This window comes from Pseudophryne corroboree, chromosome 1 (genome assembly GCF_028390025.1).
Source record: "Pseudophryne corroboree isolate aPseCor3 chromosome 1, aPseCor3.hap2, whole genome shotgun sequence".
NCBI lineage: Eukaryota > Metazoa > Chordata > Amphibia > Anura > Myobatrachidae > Pseudophryne > Pseudophryne corroboree.
Genome location: NC_086444.1, coordinates 218,072,088 through 218,087,382, shown reverse-complemented (window position 1 = coordinate 218,087,382; position 15,295 = coordinate 218,072,088). Strand labels below are relative to the sequence as shown.

Genomic DNA, 15,295 nt, shown 5'->3' with positions numbered 1-15,295 from the left:
TGGTTAACTGCTAAAAATTACTTGTATATGTTTGTATACTTGGGCCAATAAAGCTGATTCTGATATCTTGAGCATAGGTGCCTTCATTAGTACCTCAATCAATTTGACTTATCCATCTGTGCTCAAGCATGGATATCCATAAAACCAGGACTGTTAGGGTGCCTCAAGGATCGAGGGAACCACTGCCTTACTCGATTTGTACTACATATACTGTAGTACTATAATGTAGTGCCATATGCATACGTCCCAACATGACCCTCTTAATTTATAATTGCCATCACCTTTCTCATCCATTAACCTGTTCAACACAGGTGCCGGCAATCATACATTAAGCGGGAAGTCCAGGAGCAGAGCATTCTGTCCCTCCTGGAGAGGGTCATGTTGGGAGGTATGCATATATACAAAAGACAACATTGTCACGGTATTAATAAATAGGAAAGTAGCACTTTAAATACAAAATGTACTTAAATAAAAAGAAAATACTAATTGTTTTTCCCTTTAAAAATGAAATTAAAATCTTTATCTCTGCAATAGTCTAAATTATAATTATATTAATTTCAGTGGAGTAATGTGAATAGATGTTAGTGATTTCATGTCACATAGCCACAATGATGAGACTTATGTTCGATTGTACAGCTTAAATTACTTAAATTAATTCTGTGCCTTCCCAGAAAACGGAACACGTGCAGATGTGGATATGCAGATTTGTGGCATTTTGACCAGGGGCAATTTAAGAGCAAAGGGGGCCCATATGCAGGCTCTGTGCAAGACTCCTCTTTTCCAACAATGCAGTAGGCTCTGCCTTTGTGCCAGAGTCTACTGTACATGTGCAGGTCTCCGGGAACATGGCGCCAGCACCACGTTCCCAGGAACATCTCTACTGCACGTGTGCAAATCACCAAGAAAATGGCCCTATGTTCCGTATTGTCATTTAATGTAATGTTTTGCGATTTGCTCTTTGTATGGCTTCATGGTGACTAATAAATAAATGGAATAATAATATGTTGCTTATGGCGTGATTACACATTGTGCCCAGACAATATTGTTTCCTGAAATTGACCTTGCCCTGTGATGAACTCTATATATAGCACAAAGGCAATTATCAAAGTAACGGGAAGGAAATGAAGAACGTAAAGAATGTTTTTATGTAACCAATTCAATGACCTGCAAACTGCATGAACCTCTCGTTTAGCTGTAAACTAATTTACAGCTTCACAGAAGTATATGTTACACTTATTATAACTAATGTCTAAGCTTCTTCACATGACTTTGCAGCTTATGTAACCATCTATTTGTGACTCGTGCAGTTACCTAGAGCATTGATGACTCATACAGACACTGCACTCTGTTCAAAGGAACTAAGCACAGTGGAGAAATGTTTATGGGGGATATTCAGTTGTCTCTGTTACATTTTACTCAGATCTCAAAAGCAGCATCTTAGTGGCTATCTGCTCTCGCGTGTTTTGGATAGCCAATAAGATAAATCCAGATAAATCTGAACTTGTGCTAATTTATATATATTAAAAAAAAAAAAAAACCTGAGTAAATCCAAACCCACACATCTCTAGTATTATCATTAACATTTTTGTCCGATTTTTCGCATTGGGCTCTTCAATTATACCCCATTTTGTTTGCACTAAAAACAAGTTCCCTATGTGTATTCACAAAAAAATTAGGCTGATGGGGATGGTTATGATTTTTTTTTCTTGTCTGCCTCAGTCATATGGAAAAAAATCCCTGATGACTGACAGCATCGGGGACAATTGAATATCCTTTGGGGGGGGGGGGGGGGGCAATTAGCTGTGGTAAATTACTATGGCTAATTGAATACCCCCGTATGGTTGATTTGAAAGTGTAACTGCTCTACACATAGCATAGACATAATGCTGTTATTACTGTCAATTGATACTCGCACTGTCCTGAATTGCCACAAGGGCAATATTTATGTTTTTATCCTAGGTAGTTTAATGAATTGAAATGTTAAATTGGAGGTTGAGGTTCTTTTATAATCAGTGGGTTTGGAAAACTGGTGTTTCATGTCTGACTATTCTAGCCTTGTCATGAAGAAATATGTGCTTTTCTGGCTCTATTACCTTCATTTGCTGTGTTATATCAGTATTTTACTTTATTGTTATTTGCCTCTTATGTTTTGTATTTATAAACCTTGCTGCCGTGCTGTTTTTGTTGCTGACGCATTTGACTAAAGATTTACTTATAATAAAACAGTACTTGCATTTTTAATGGTATGTAGTAATTGGGCAGATTCAATTAGCCATGGTATTTACAGTGCAGGTAAAGCTCCAGGTTTACTGCTCAGAGCAATACAATTATAGGTTAATTTCCCAGGACGAAATACATGCAGGTAACACACGTTAACCCATAGATTCCGCGTTAAGTGACAGAATATATGGGTTATACCACACTTTAAGTCCCAGAAGGTGTATTAAGGCAGATTATTCCTCGGAACTCCATTAGCTCTGTGAGGAAAGATCAACGTTAAATGCACCCTCTGGGGTTTAAAGTTTGGGGTAGCAACCCTTGATTGAGTAGCTCAGGACTGACAACTAGCTGCAGGGTTTAATTGAATCTGCCTCATTATGATGGGAATATATTGTTAGCAGTCAACTTGTAGACAACCATAATGCTAACATAGTTAAAATGTTGACACAGTCAAAATATCAACACATAAAGTGTTGACGGTCAAAATTTTGTCAATAAATATTTTAGGGGTTTGAGGTTAGGCTGAAAATTTGGTGTCAATATTACATACTATTTTGAAAATGTAATTTTGTCTGTGTCAACATTTTAATCTCAACATGGTGATAGTTGACATTGTGAGCATAGTGATATTTTTATGTCAAAATTATGCTTTCTAGATAATGATAATAATAAACATAATGATATAAATTGAATGTCAAATATTTTTAATTGTACACAACATATCTAAACACTATATCATACCTCACAATATTTGATGAGTCCAATTTGGCTGTGCCCATAAAGGGGGCATGACCTTGGCTGAATGTGGGTGTGGCCTTGAGTGGGTGGGTGTGGCCTTACATCATTTTCCTAATTTGGGGAGAGTGCCCAGCACTCCCTGAGCAACTGGAAAGCCCCCCTGGCTCACCTCCCTGCACCTTTTCAGGGATCATACGGTGCTTTGCAGTGCAGAGCAGTGGTGATCAAAGGCTCCCCCAACCTTCCCCCTGTCTGTGGGACATTTGGGAGGTATACTACTGTATATTTTGATATATCCTTAATTGTGACACGTTAATTGTGATTCTAAGACACTAATGTATATTGACTTTAGTTTTCAGTAGTTTTTATTTGTTTTGGGGGTTTTTTCTGTGTTTAACAGTACTGTTTTTGTTTTATTAAACTTTATTTAATTACATATACACAAGTATTAATAATAAGCATTTAACACCCATTCTTAAATCCTAGGACACACGGTTTATTGTTGATTGATAAAAAAAAAAAAACAAGGCAAACTAATGGAGCAGTAACCTCACACTTGCGCAGTCGGATTACTTTGCCTGCATTAATGTCAGTGTTGCTTGCAGCATTTCTGAGTATTCTGATCAGTACAGTATAATGTAGGTACATGGGAGCACTCATTACAGTCATTTAGTACTACATGCTGTAGGGATGGCTGATACAGAGGGAATGCAAGTCCATTTGCAGTGTGTATATTGGTTGTACTTGGCTCAGGGCGGAGATGAGTACAACTCTGTATATGGGCAAACATAGGTATTTAATTATATTTTACTGAATATCTGAGGTAAAGCAACATGTTTTCCAGGGAACTCAGAAGAAACTCGTTCAGTGGATTTAGCATCACGTACTGACAATAAGGATAAAGGATTATATACAGAGAGCTTTCACTCAGCTTCATGGATATTTAGAGGAGATGACAGCAGCCCGGACAACAGTCCAAGATGTCTCAGTAAAAGGCCTAGATCTGTAGCAAGTAAGTAACTGCAATGTACAATACACTAATATCTAACCAATCTCCATAAAATCCTTAATGCATTACCATATTAATTGCAGTGATGGTCCCCAATGCCTTCATCCTATAGTGATATCAAACAAATTTATAATTCTGTGACATAACAAAATAATGCCTTGCTAATTTAATATTTAAACTTAAATGATCCAAGTTTCAGATAGAAGGGTGATGTAAGTCTGCCAGCTAGGGATCTACCGAGCCCACTGTTGTGTATTCTTTCCACACAGACAGCTATGACGTGATCAGAGGTCACCACAGCAAAATAGCATTTGACTGGGTCCATTTCTTTGCATTTGGGTTTGGTATGTTTTGTGGACATTTAAAATGTCAATATGAGAATGTCAACATGGTCCTAATGTTGACTTGCAGCATGTCATCATGTTTAGCCTGTCGACTTTGACCATGTTTACATTTAGCACATCAACACTGATTAAATATTTAGATTGGTGCAGTGATCTCTTGTGTCCGCTCAGCTCCAGTGGTGAAGCCGTGCCTCCAGGTCCAGCAGTGTCAAGGGATGCCAAGCATAGGCGAATCTGTGGGGTGGTCCGGGGCTGCACCGGACCACCCATTAGTGAAAATAACATTTTAAAATTAATTATTTTTAATAATTTGTCCTCCCGGTCAGGGACGCATTTGCTGACCGGGAGGACATTCACGCTGCAGTAGCTCCACGGCTGCCCCCCGCCCCTTGTTTGTGATCTGCCTATTGTGATCTGCCTATAGCGTTTGAGTGCGATGTGACATAATGATGTCACGCCATGCAGCGCTCACCAGCTCCACCGTGCAATAGTCTGAGCGTAGTGCCGAGCCGAGGCACAGTCCGGATGCTTCCTTCAGCTCCCGCCGCCTGCAGCCAGCTTCACCACTGTCACGGGCGGCCATGCGCCCGCCCGCTCACCCACTGGCCTGCCCTGAGTCTGACTGCGTGGCCGTCCGCCCAGCAGCCCGCCCGCGTGGAAACCCAGACACAGTGGGGTAAATTTACTAAGGTGGGAGTTTTTTAGAACTGGTGATGTTGCCTATAGCAACCAATTAGATTCTATCTATCATTCTCTAGAAGCAGCTTGATAAATGTTAAGTAGAATCTGATTGGTTGCTATGGGCAACATCTCTAGTTCTAAAAAAACTCCCACCTTAGTAAATTTACCCCAGTCAGTCACTACAGTGAGAGATCTGACTTTTACTGTGCATAAAAATCCACTGTGTCCTGTCACTGAGTCTGTTACAACACATTATTTTTTATACACAGTGTCAGTGACACTGTGTATAAAAAATTTGTGTTCATATAAAACATACTATTTTATCATTATAAATAATTATACATCTTCTCCCACCACACCATATAGATATAATACATACAGTAATAGTATGTATATCAATCCAAACAATAAAATATATAACTAATTAAAATGAGTGAAATAATACATTAACTTCTGCAGCAGAACTTAGTTAATGTAGTATTTCATTCATTTTAATTAGTTATATATTTTATTGTTTGGATGATTATACTGTATTTGTATTTGGTGGGATGATCACACCAGGGGCCTAATTCAGACCTGATCGGTGCTGTGCGTTATCAGGTCTGAACTGCACATGCCAGACAGCCGACGGGCGTCTCAGTCCTGCGATCGCCTCTGCCTGATTGACAGGCAGAGGCGTTTGCTGAGCGGGAGGGGGCGACGTTACTACTGGGGGCAATACTACACAGGGGCATTACCATTCAGGGCATTACTAATGAGAGCATTGTAAAGGGAGCACTTCATAAGGGGCATCATTCCTGGGGACATAAGGGGCACTACTACTGGGGGCATTGCATAAGGGGCACCACTACTATGGGCTCTATACAAGGGGCACTACCACTGTGGGCACTACCAGTACAGTGGACATTGCACAAGGAGTACTACTACTGTGGGCATTGTATAAGGGGGGCTACTGCTGTGGGCATTATGTGTATTACGGGATGCTACTACTGTGGGCATTATTACTATTGTGTGACCACGCCCCTTTCTTGTTGAGGCCACACCCCTTTTGGGGTGCACGCAATACCTGTTTTACATGGGCGTTGGGGGGAGGGGGGAGGAGTTCCACCACCTCTCTAGGACCACTTTAAGCACTGTGCATAACTATTGATCATGAGACTGAGTGACAAACTCAAGAAACAGAAACACAATTTCAAACATGGTGCTAAAACTGGGACCACCCATTACCAGATCTCTAGATTCGCCTATGATGCCAAGGTCGAGTACACTAACCCCTATCCCAAATCCTAACCCTCACCCTAATCCTTAATGCCACGGGCGTCTCAGTCCTGCAATCGCCACTGAAGCCGGACTGAAAGTTCTTGTCTGGATTTACCTTTAAACATTTTTTACTATGCTGCTATACATTTGTTATATATGTCTTTGCCCCTCTTCAAAAAAAAAAAGCATACAGATGGAGCCCTGCTCATCTATGCCTTTAATACAGTCATGTCCAAACTGCGGACCTCCAGCTGTTGAGAAACTACACATCCCAGCATGCCCTGACATAGCTTTAGCATTCTCTGACAGCAAAACTGTGTCAGGGAATGCTGGGATATGTAGTTTCAGAACAGCTGGAGGGCCGCAGTTTGGACATGCCTGCTTTAATAGGATTAACTGAGCCAGAGCAGTCAGACTTAATCCCCTGCTGTAATGACTTAATCCCCTGCTGTATTGTTCTCTCTGTGTTGTATTGCAGCTGAGAACAATAGATGAAAGGCTTATGCTAATAAACCTTGGTGCACCTAGGCGCAGCAGAGAAGCCTAGATGAGCATGGCTCCATCTGTACCCTCCAACCCGATGATTTCAGGGAAATGGTCTGCCATCCCAGTTGTTGACATGATTGTCCAAAATGCTGGGAATTCAAGATTTGGTCCACACTCACCATAGTAAGCAGGTGGCACGCATACCTGCCACTGATTTATATGAAGTGTTTTAGGGGAAGGGGTTTGGGCAGTCAAGTTCTTCTGAAGCACTAGACACTGAAGTACTAGGCACAACTCTCTATCTTATTTGGCTCAGACTGATTACCTGGAGGACAACGTTGAAATGATGGAATATTTGAGTTGTAAGCAGGGAACTGGATGTTATCGGTACTTTGTCAGAATATTACTGAGATTCCAGTGACTAGTAGTCACCATCATAGTACTACATAAACTGATACACTTTCTTTGTGCTGAAAGGGTTGTGGTAGGAGTGACTGAGTTTCAGTAATACCCCTTTTACACTCGCACTACCGGGTCACTCCCGGGATGCTTCCCGGGATGCATTCCCGGGACTGACCCCTTTCACACTGCACTAAGACCTGGGATCGACCCGGGACAGCCCCATTCATACTGATCCCGGGATATCCCTGCAAATGCATATGTATGTCATTAGAAATGGCCTTTTCTGGCTCACATAGATGAGATCACACTAGTCAACAAAAGGGAGGGGTGAAGAAGAATCAACACAATATGTTTGGCGAATTATAATTTTTTTATTTTTATAGGGTTTGCGGTGTATCTCTGGGTGTTTTGCGCTGTGTGTACTTTGTACCCCCAGCTCGGCGTTTGTGCACAAAGTCCCTACACGGTACAAGACTCTGTACGCAAACGGTGTACAAAGTACGTAGGTTGCGTACAGAGTATAGCAGCCACAGCGGCTTTCTCTTACGCTTCCTGGACGCTCCCCAGGGCTCTGAAAGGTGACATCATCTTTTCAGAGCCCAAGAAAGCTCCAATCCGAGGCCTTTTAACAGTCCCGGGATAGTGAATCCCGGGACGGGCCCTTTCACACTACACAGCTTCCCGGGACGGTCCCGTGACCAACCCTGGACGAGACCTGGGTTGAAATCCCGGGATGCTCGTCCCGGGAAATTGACCCTGTACCCTTTCACACTGAGAAAAATCCCGGGATGATGCGCGTTCACGTGCAAAATCCCGGGATTTTCATGCGAGTGTAAAAGGGGTATAACAGACAATAGATATATCTGGGAGGAAATTAGGCATAAAAAAATGTTGTTTTAAATGCATGACAACAATCTGATAGATGTGATGAAGTAGAGAACATATTTTGGCTTTGCAATGGTTCAGACCTGAATCTGTCAGTCAGGTAAAATGCTAATGGTCGTCAGATTGGAGCAACAATGGAATAGCTCTGATAGATGCCCGTTCACTTAGATAGTAAACTAGGGTGACCATAATATCCCTTTAATCTGGGACACCTATGATTTAGAACTGCATACAAAGAAAAAGGTTGCAGGTGCACAATTCAAACATTACCAATTTATTAATAATAATAATTGCAATAAAATTTTGCATTTTAAGCGAGGTTCTTCGCATAGTTATGGCCATAAGTAACGGCTTGCCCACCGCGTCCAGGTGACCTCATTAGTCGGGCAAGTCCCTAACATTTTGGGGGGTACAAATGTTAGGGACTTGCCCGACTAATGAGGTCACCTGGACGCGGTGGGCAAGCCGTTACTTATGGCCATAACTATGCGAAGAACCTCGCTTAAAATGCAAAATTTTATTGCAATTATTATTATTAATAAATTGGTAATGTTTGAATTGTGCACCTGCAACCTTTTTCTTTGTATGCAGTTCTACTGAAAGGTCTCCGCAGGGTCGCACCTCTCATTACCGGTGTGCACCCCAGGACCCCTCCCCTGTACACCTATGATTTACACAGGTTCTGTGGCTGGCTTAAACCAGGTGAAATTCAGGCTAGCGTTTAGCCAGCCACAGAACCTGTGTAAAACATAGGTGTCCCAGATTAAAGGGATATTATGGTCACCCTAGTTAAGCAGTGGGCACGTTCCACAAATGAATCAGCCCCAGAGAATTCAATGAGCTGCTATATAATGGATAGACTAAATGCCCCCACACTGTGTGCAGATTGAACAACATTTAAAGCAAATGTTTGCGTGGAGAAATGGCTATTAAAGGAGGGTTCCAATGTATAGACAGACAATGTCTAGGTCAACAGTCATTAGGCTGACACTGACAAACGGTTGACACTGGAAAAGGTTGACATGTACAAAAGTTCAACATGTTCAAATGACTGACATGGCAATGGTCAACACACATATGGTCGACACATAGACACTGATTAGGAAAAGTAACCTGAGCCATGCAAGGGGACTCAGTACATTAATTACGGTTCCCTATGGTCAGACAGTGAAAACGACAAAAAAAAAATGTTGTCGACCTTTCATGTGTCGAGCTTTTGTCAGCATCAACCTACTACATGCTGTTCTTTTGTCAGTGTCGATCTAATGCATGTCGACCATATAGGGTCGACCTAATGACTGTTGACCTAGACTAGGGGTGGGCAAAATACGGCCCGCGGGCCGGATGCGGCCCGCAAACCAATCCTGCCTGGCCCACTGCCTCCCAACAGCGAGCAATGACAAGCGGCCCGACCGGCTGAGCTGCTTGTCATTGCTTTGCAGTACCTCCAAGCTGCCGATGCCAGTCTCCCCTGCTGCTGCACGGCGCCTGCGTTGTAGCCTCCTCCTCCCGCCTCCAGAGTCCCCAGTGACAACGGCTGTGTTCAGCCAAAAAGGGGGCGGAGCTACGTGCCGATGAGGGGGGGCAACACGGGACCTCAGGGGGCGGAGCTACACGGGACAAGAGCCAGGCTGCTGCAGATCAATCCTTCCTGCACTGCCAGCCATCCAGATCAGTGAGTTAATGGAAAAAGTGAGTGAAAGAAAGAAAAGTGTGTGTGAAAGTGTGTGTGTGTGTGTGTGTGTGTGTGTGTGTGTGTGTGTGTGTGTGTGTGTGTGTGTGCGGGCAGTGGCGTCAGACTGTTGTTAGGTTGGGGGTAGAGATCTTTAGCTCTAGCTGTACCAACCCCTCCCGTGTTCTGTCACTGTGTCACCCCCACCGTGTTCTGTCACCATGTTTCCCCCCCCTATGTTCTGTCACCATGTCACCCCCCCATGTTCTGTCACCGTGTCACACCCCAGTGTTCTGTCACCGTGTCACCCCCCGTGTTCTGTCACTGTGTCACACCCCCGTGTTCTGTCACTGTGTCACACCCCCGTGATCTGTCACTGTCACCCCCCGTGTTCTGTCACTGTGTCACCCCCACCGTGTTCTGTCACTGTCACCCCCCGTGTCCTGTCACTGTGTCACCCCCTGTGTTCTGTCACTGTGTCACACCCCAGTGTTCTGTCACCCCCCGTGTTCTGTCACTGTGTCACACCCCCGTGTTCTGTCACTGTGTCACACCCCCATGTTCTGTCACTGTCACCCCCCGTGTTCTGTCACTGTGTCACCCCCTGTGTTCTGTCACTGTGTCACCCCCCGTGTTCTGTCACTGTGTCACCCCCACCATGTTCTGTCACTGTCACCCCAGTGTTCTGTCACCGTGTCACCCCCCATGTTCTGTCACTGTGTCACACCCCCGTGTTCTGTCACTGTGTCACCCCCCCCCCGTGTTCTGTCACTGTGTCACACCCCCGTGTTCTATCACTGTGTCACACCTTTCCCCAGGGGCCATAATACACTGGATAATTTGGTTGCTGCGCAATGATTATCCCAAATAAAATGTTAATGTGTAAAAGGGGGCTCTACCTGCTGTAATGTGTAAAAGGGGGCTCTACCTTCCGTACTGTGTAAAAAGGGGGCTCTACCGTCCATACTGTGTATAAGGGAGCTCTACCTGCCATAATGTGTGTAAAAGGGGCTCTACCTGGTGTAATGTGTGTAAGTGGCGCTACTGTGTGGCCCAATTTGAGTAATGGAGACTATTGAGCAGCCTAATATGAATCTGTATTATTTTTTGGCCATGCCCCTTCCACATGAAGCCACGTCCCTATATTTTTGGCACGTGGGTGGGGGGGGAGCTGCTATTTTATGTGTGGCCCTCGGATACTGACAAGAAAGTGTCAAGTGGCCCCTCAGCTGAAATAATTGCCCACCCCTGACCTAGACATTGTAGATCTTCAATACCACACCCATTAATGGATGGACTGCTTGTCAAACGTCAGAATAAATGTTTACAGTACATGTTGCTTTCACCTATCTCAGCCCCTTTCCCATAGTGTGTGAATGTTCACTGGTACTATGCAGTTACCCCAGGACCTAGCATGTGCAAGTAGCAGCTCACAGACCAAGGGCCTAATTCAGACCTGATCGCAGCAGCAAAATCATGTGCAGTGCAATTGGGGCAGATATAACATTTGCAGAGAGAGTTAGATTTGGGTGGGTTATTTTGTTTCTGTGCAGGGTAAATACTGGCTGCTTTATTTTTATACTGCAATTTAGATTTCAGTTTGAACACACCCCACCCAAATTACTCTTATTGCACATGTTATATCTGCCCCACCTGCACTGCCCATGGTTTTATCCATTAGAGGAAAATGTTGCTGCTGCGATAAGGTCTGAATTAGGCCCCATGTCAGTATTTAGGCATAGGACAGGGCAGTCAGCAGGCAGACTTAACAGAAGTTAATCAGAACATAGGTTTTAGTAACACACAGCAGAGCTGAATGGAGCAGGGATTCAGTCACATGACCTCTGCAGAGCTAAGCACATCTCTGTGGTTAGCTGCCTGACGATCATTTGACCACACCACACTGCACTGATTGCCCAGCTGTTACCCAAGCAACCTAGTAGATGAAGTAGTTCTGAATTGTGGGATGCACATACAGAATACACAGTATATATACCCACTAATCATGATACTTGTTAGTAAATTTACATTACATATACAGTAGCCTTTACCAGTATTGAAAATAAATTAATTTCTATCACATTTTAGTTTAATGCAGTAACCAAAATAATTCAGTAAGCTGATTCTTCACATATGACTCAAATGTTAAATCATTGTATGTTCATTATCACCTCTTATTTAAAATAAGCTAAAGATGACATTTGTGACTACCTTGTCCTAATATTATTTATATTTTATAATTTTCTCATGTCCAAATTTTCAAATTATGCTTAATCATGGTAATTCATATGCAATTCCATCCATGTAACAGATGACTTGTTTTAAAAAATAAATAAAAAAATCACACAATTCAAACTGGCTTCTGTTCTCCTTTGTGGCAACAGATGAAATACAGAAAATTCTGAATATGTATTCTTTTTTTAATAGTTCGTGAGCGTACTGTGAGAATTGCAAAAGGTACAGGAGACTACCCCTGGGGATTTCGGATTCAATTTTCTAAGCCTATCCTGGTTACAGAAGTTGATACAAGTAAGCACATTATCTATCCTCAGCATAAGCCACTTTGTGACTGGGATGTCAGTTTCTAATGTAGTTAGAATCAATTTTGCATTTAACTTTGATTCTATATGTCACTATGTTCATCATATGTTAGCAGACAGGAGCAGAGATCGGGCAAGTACTGAGTTCTCTTTAGAACTGAATATTCACTCTCCAGGAATTAAAGGAGGACAATAAATCTAGATTAGGGAAGGGTTCTAGGTAGAGATGTGCGGTAGGCACTTTTCGTGTTTTGGTTTTGGATCTGGATCCCCGCCCGTGTTTTGGATCTGGATTGGATTTGACAAAACCACCCTTTCGGGTTTTGGTTTTGGATCTAGATGATTTTGGAAAAAAACACATAAAAAAGGTAAAATCACAGAATTTGGGGGTAATTTTGATCCTACGGTATTATTAACCTCAATAACATTCATTCCACTCATTTTCAGTCTACTCTGAACACCTCACACCTCACAATATTGTTTTTAGGACAAAATATTTAAAAAACTAGGCCCCAAAGAGCACATCATGCAAAGAAAAAAAAGAGGTGCGCCGAGGTCGCTGGATGACTAAGCTAAGCGACAAAAGTATGCGGCACAAACACCTGGCCCATCTAGGAGTGGCACTGCAGTGGCAGACAGGATGGCAGTTTAAAAAAACTAGGCCCCAAAGAGCACATCATGCAAAGAAAAATAAGAGGTGCACCGAGGTCGCTGGGTGACTAAGCTAAGCGACACAAGTGGGCGGCACAAACACTTGGCCCATCTAGGAGTGGCATTGCAGTGGCAGACAGGATGGCAGTTTTAAAAACTAGTCCCCAAACAGCACATACTTGACAATGTACTTCACTTCAATGTAATTTAATTGTCACTTGAAAATTACTTCTGATGAATGCGCTGCAGGTGACATATAAGGGAGGATGTTCCTAGGTGGTTAGCGTCCTTACCCCTCCTTATTACGGATTGACAAATGCAACACATGTCTTTACACCTGTTGTCCGGATTTGTGGTGAAATAATTCCACACCGAAGAGGTGGCTTTTTTGATATTTTGCCCAGGCATCACAATGGGCTTACTCATCCCACGGACAACTGTCTCCACTGGTGCCTTATTCAAACAAACCACATCACCATCAGAATCCTCATCGTCAACTTCCTCCTCAGCACCAGCAACACTCATATCCTCTTCCTTGTGTACTTCAACAGTGACATCTTCAATTTGTATATCAGAAACTGGACTGTGGGTGCTCCTTCCAGCACTTGCAGAGGGTGTGCAAATGGTAGAAGGAGCCACCTCTTCCTGTCCAGTGTTGGGGAGGTCAGGCATCACAACCACCGACACACTTGGACTCTCCTTGGGGATTTGTGATACCATCTTAGAACGCACAGTTCTTTGCTGTGCTTTTGCCAGCTTAACTCTTTTCATTTTTCTAGCAGGAGGATGAGGGCTTCCATTGCCATGTGAAGCTGAACCACTAGTCATGAATATAGGCCAGGGCCTTAGCCGTTCTTTGCCACTCCGTGTCGTTAATGGCATATTGTCAAGTTTACGTTTCTCCTCAGACTATGTAAATTTATTTTTTGGGGTCATTTTACTGAACTTTGGCTTTTTGGATTTTACATGCCCTCTACTATGACATTGGGCATCAGCCTTGGCAGACAATGTTGAATGCATTTCATTGTCTATGTCATGACCAGTGCCAGCAGCTTCAGCACTAGGAGGAAGTGGTACTTGATCTTTCCCTATTTTATCCATCAAATTTTTGTTCTCCATTAGTTTTCTGAAGCTATATAACAATATGCGGCACAGGAGAGCGTACCCCTACACCACGTAGGGCAAACCCTGAAATAATTATTTGAATAATAATAACCCTGTTATTTGGAGTTATTATAATAATATGCCGCACAGGAGAGTGTACCCATACAACCCACAGGGCAAACCCTGTAAAAATTATTTGGATTAAATATTAATAACCCCTTTATTTGGAGTAAATAATGTACAGCACAGGACAACACCACTGGATTATACAGCAGTACTGCTGGAGTTATATGGCAGCACCACTGTACTGGACTTATACGGCTGTACCGCTGGACTTATACGGCAGTACCCCAGGACTTATATGGCAGCACCACTGGACTGGACTTATACAGCAGGACCACAGGACTGGACTTATACGGCAGGACCGCTGGACTTATACTGCAGTACCGCTGGACTTATATGGCAGCACCACTGGACTTATGGCAGCACAGGACACCAACACTGGACTGATGCAGCATAAGACAGCACCACTGGACTGTACTTATTCAGCAGCATCACAGAACTTATGGCAGCACAGGACACCACTACTGGAGTGACTACACTGATGCAGCACAAGACACCACAACTGGACTGATGCAGCACACGACACCACCACTGGACTAATGCAGCACAAGACAGCACCACTGGACTGGACTTATACAGCACCATTGGACTTATGGCAGCACAGGACACTACTACTGGACTTATGGCAGCACAGGACACCACCACTGAAGTGACTGGACTAATGCAGCACAAGACACCACCACTGGACTGGACTTTTACAGCAGCACCACAGGACTTATGGCAGCACAGGACACCACCACTGGAGTGACTGGACTGATGCAGCACAAGACAGCACCACTGGACTGATGCAGCACAAGACAGCACCACTGGACTGGACTTATACAGAACCACTGGACTTATGGCAGCACAGGACTCCACCAATTGACTTATGGCAGCACAGGACAACACCACTGGAGTGACTGGACTGATGCAGCACAAGACACCACCACTGGACTCATGCAGCACAAGACAACAACACTGGACTGTACTTATACAGGACTACTGGATTAATATGACAGTACCCCTGTACTTTTACTGCTGTACCGCTGGACTTATGCGGCTGTACCGCTGGACTTATACGGCAATACCCCTGGACTTATATGGCAGCACCACTGGACTGAACTTATACGGCAGTACCGCTGGACTTATACGGCAGTACCGCTGGACTTATATGGCAGCACCACTGGACTGGACTTATACA

The 15,295-nt window shown here is 43.5% G+C and overlaps 1 protein-coding gene across 1 annotated transcript in view; it reads left to right on the top strand.

Moving 5' to 3' along the window:
- The window catches only part of LOC134909186 (uncharacterized), a 109,846-nt gene that overhangs the window by 15,474 nt on the left and 79,077 nt on the right, over window positions 1-15,295 (top strand). Inside the window, exons 4-5 of the mRNA XM_063915814.1 lie at window positions 3,803-3,970; window positions 12,125-12,226. Of these exons, the coding sequence (XP_063771884.1) occupies window positions 3,803-3,970; window positions 12,125-12,226 (270 nt within the window). The remainder of the gene's footprint in view (window positions 1-3,802; window positions 3,971-12,124; window positions 12,227-15,295) is intronic.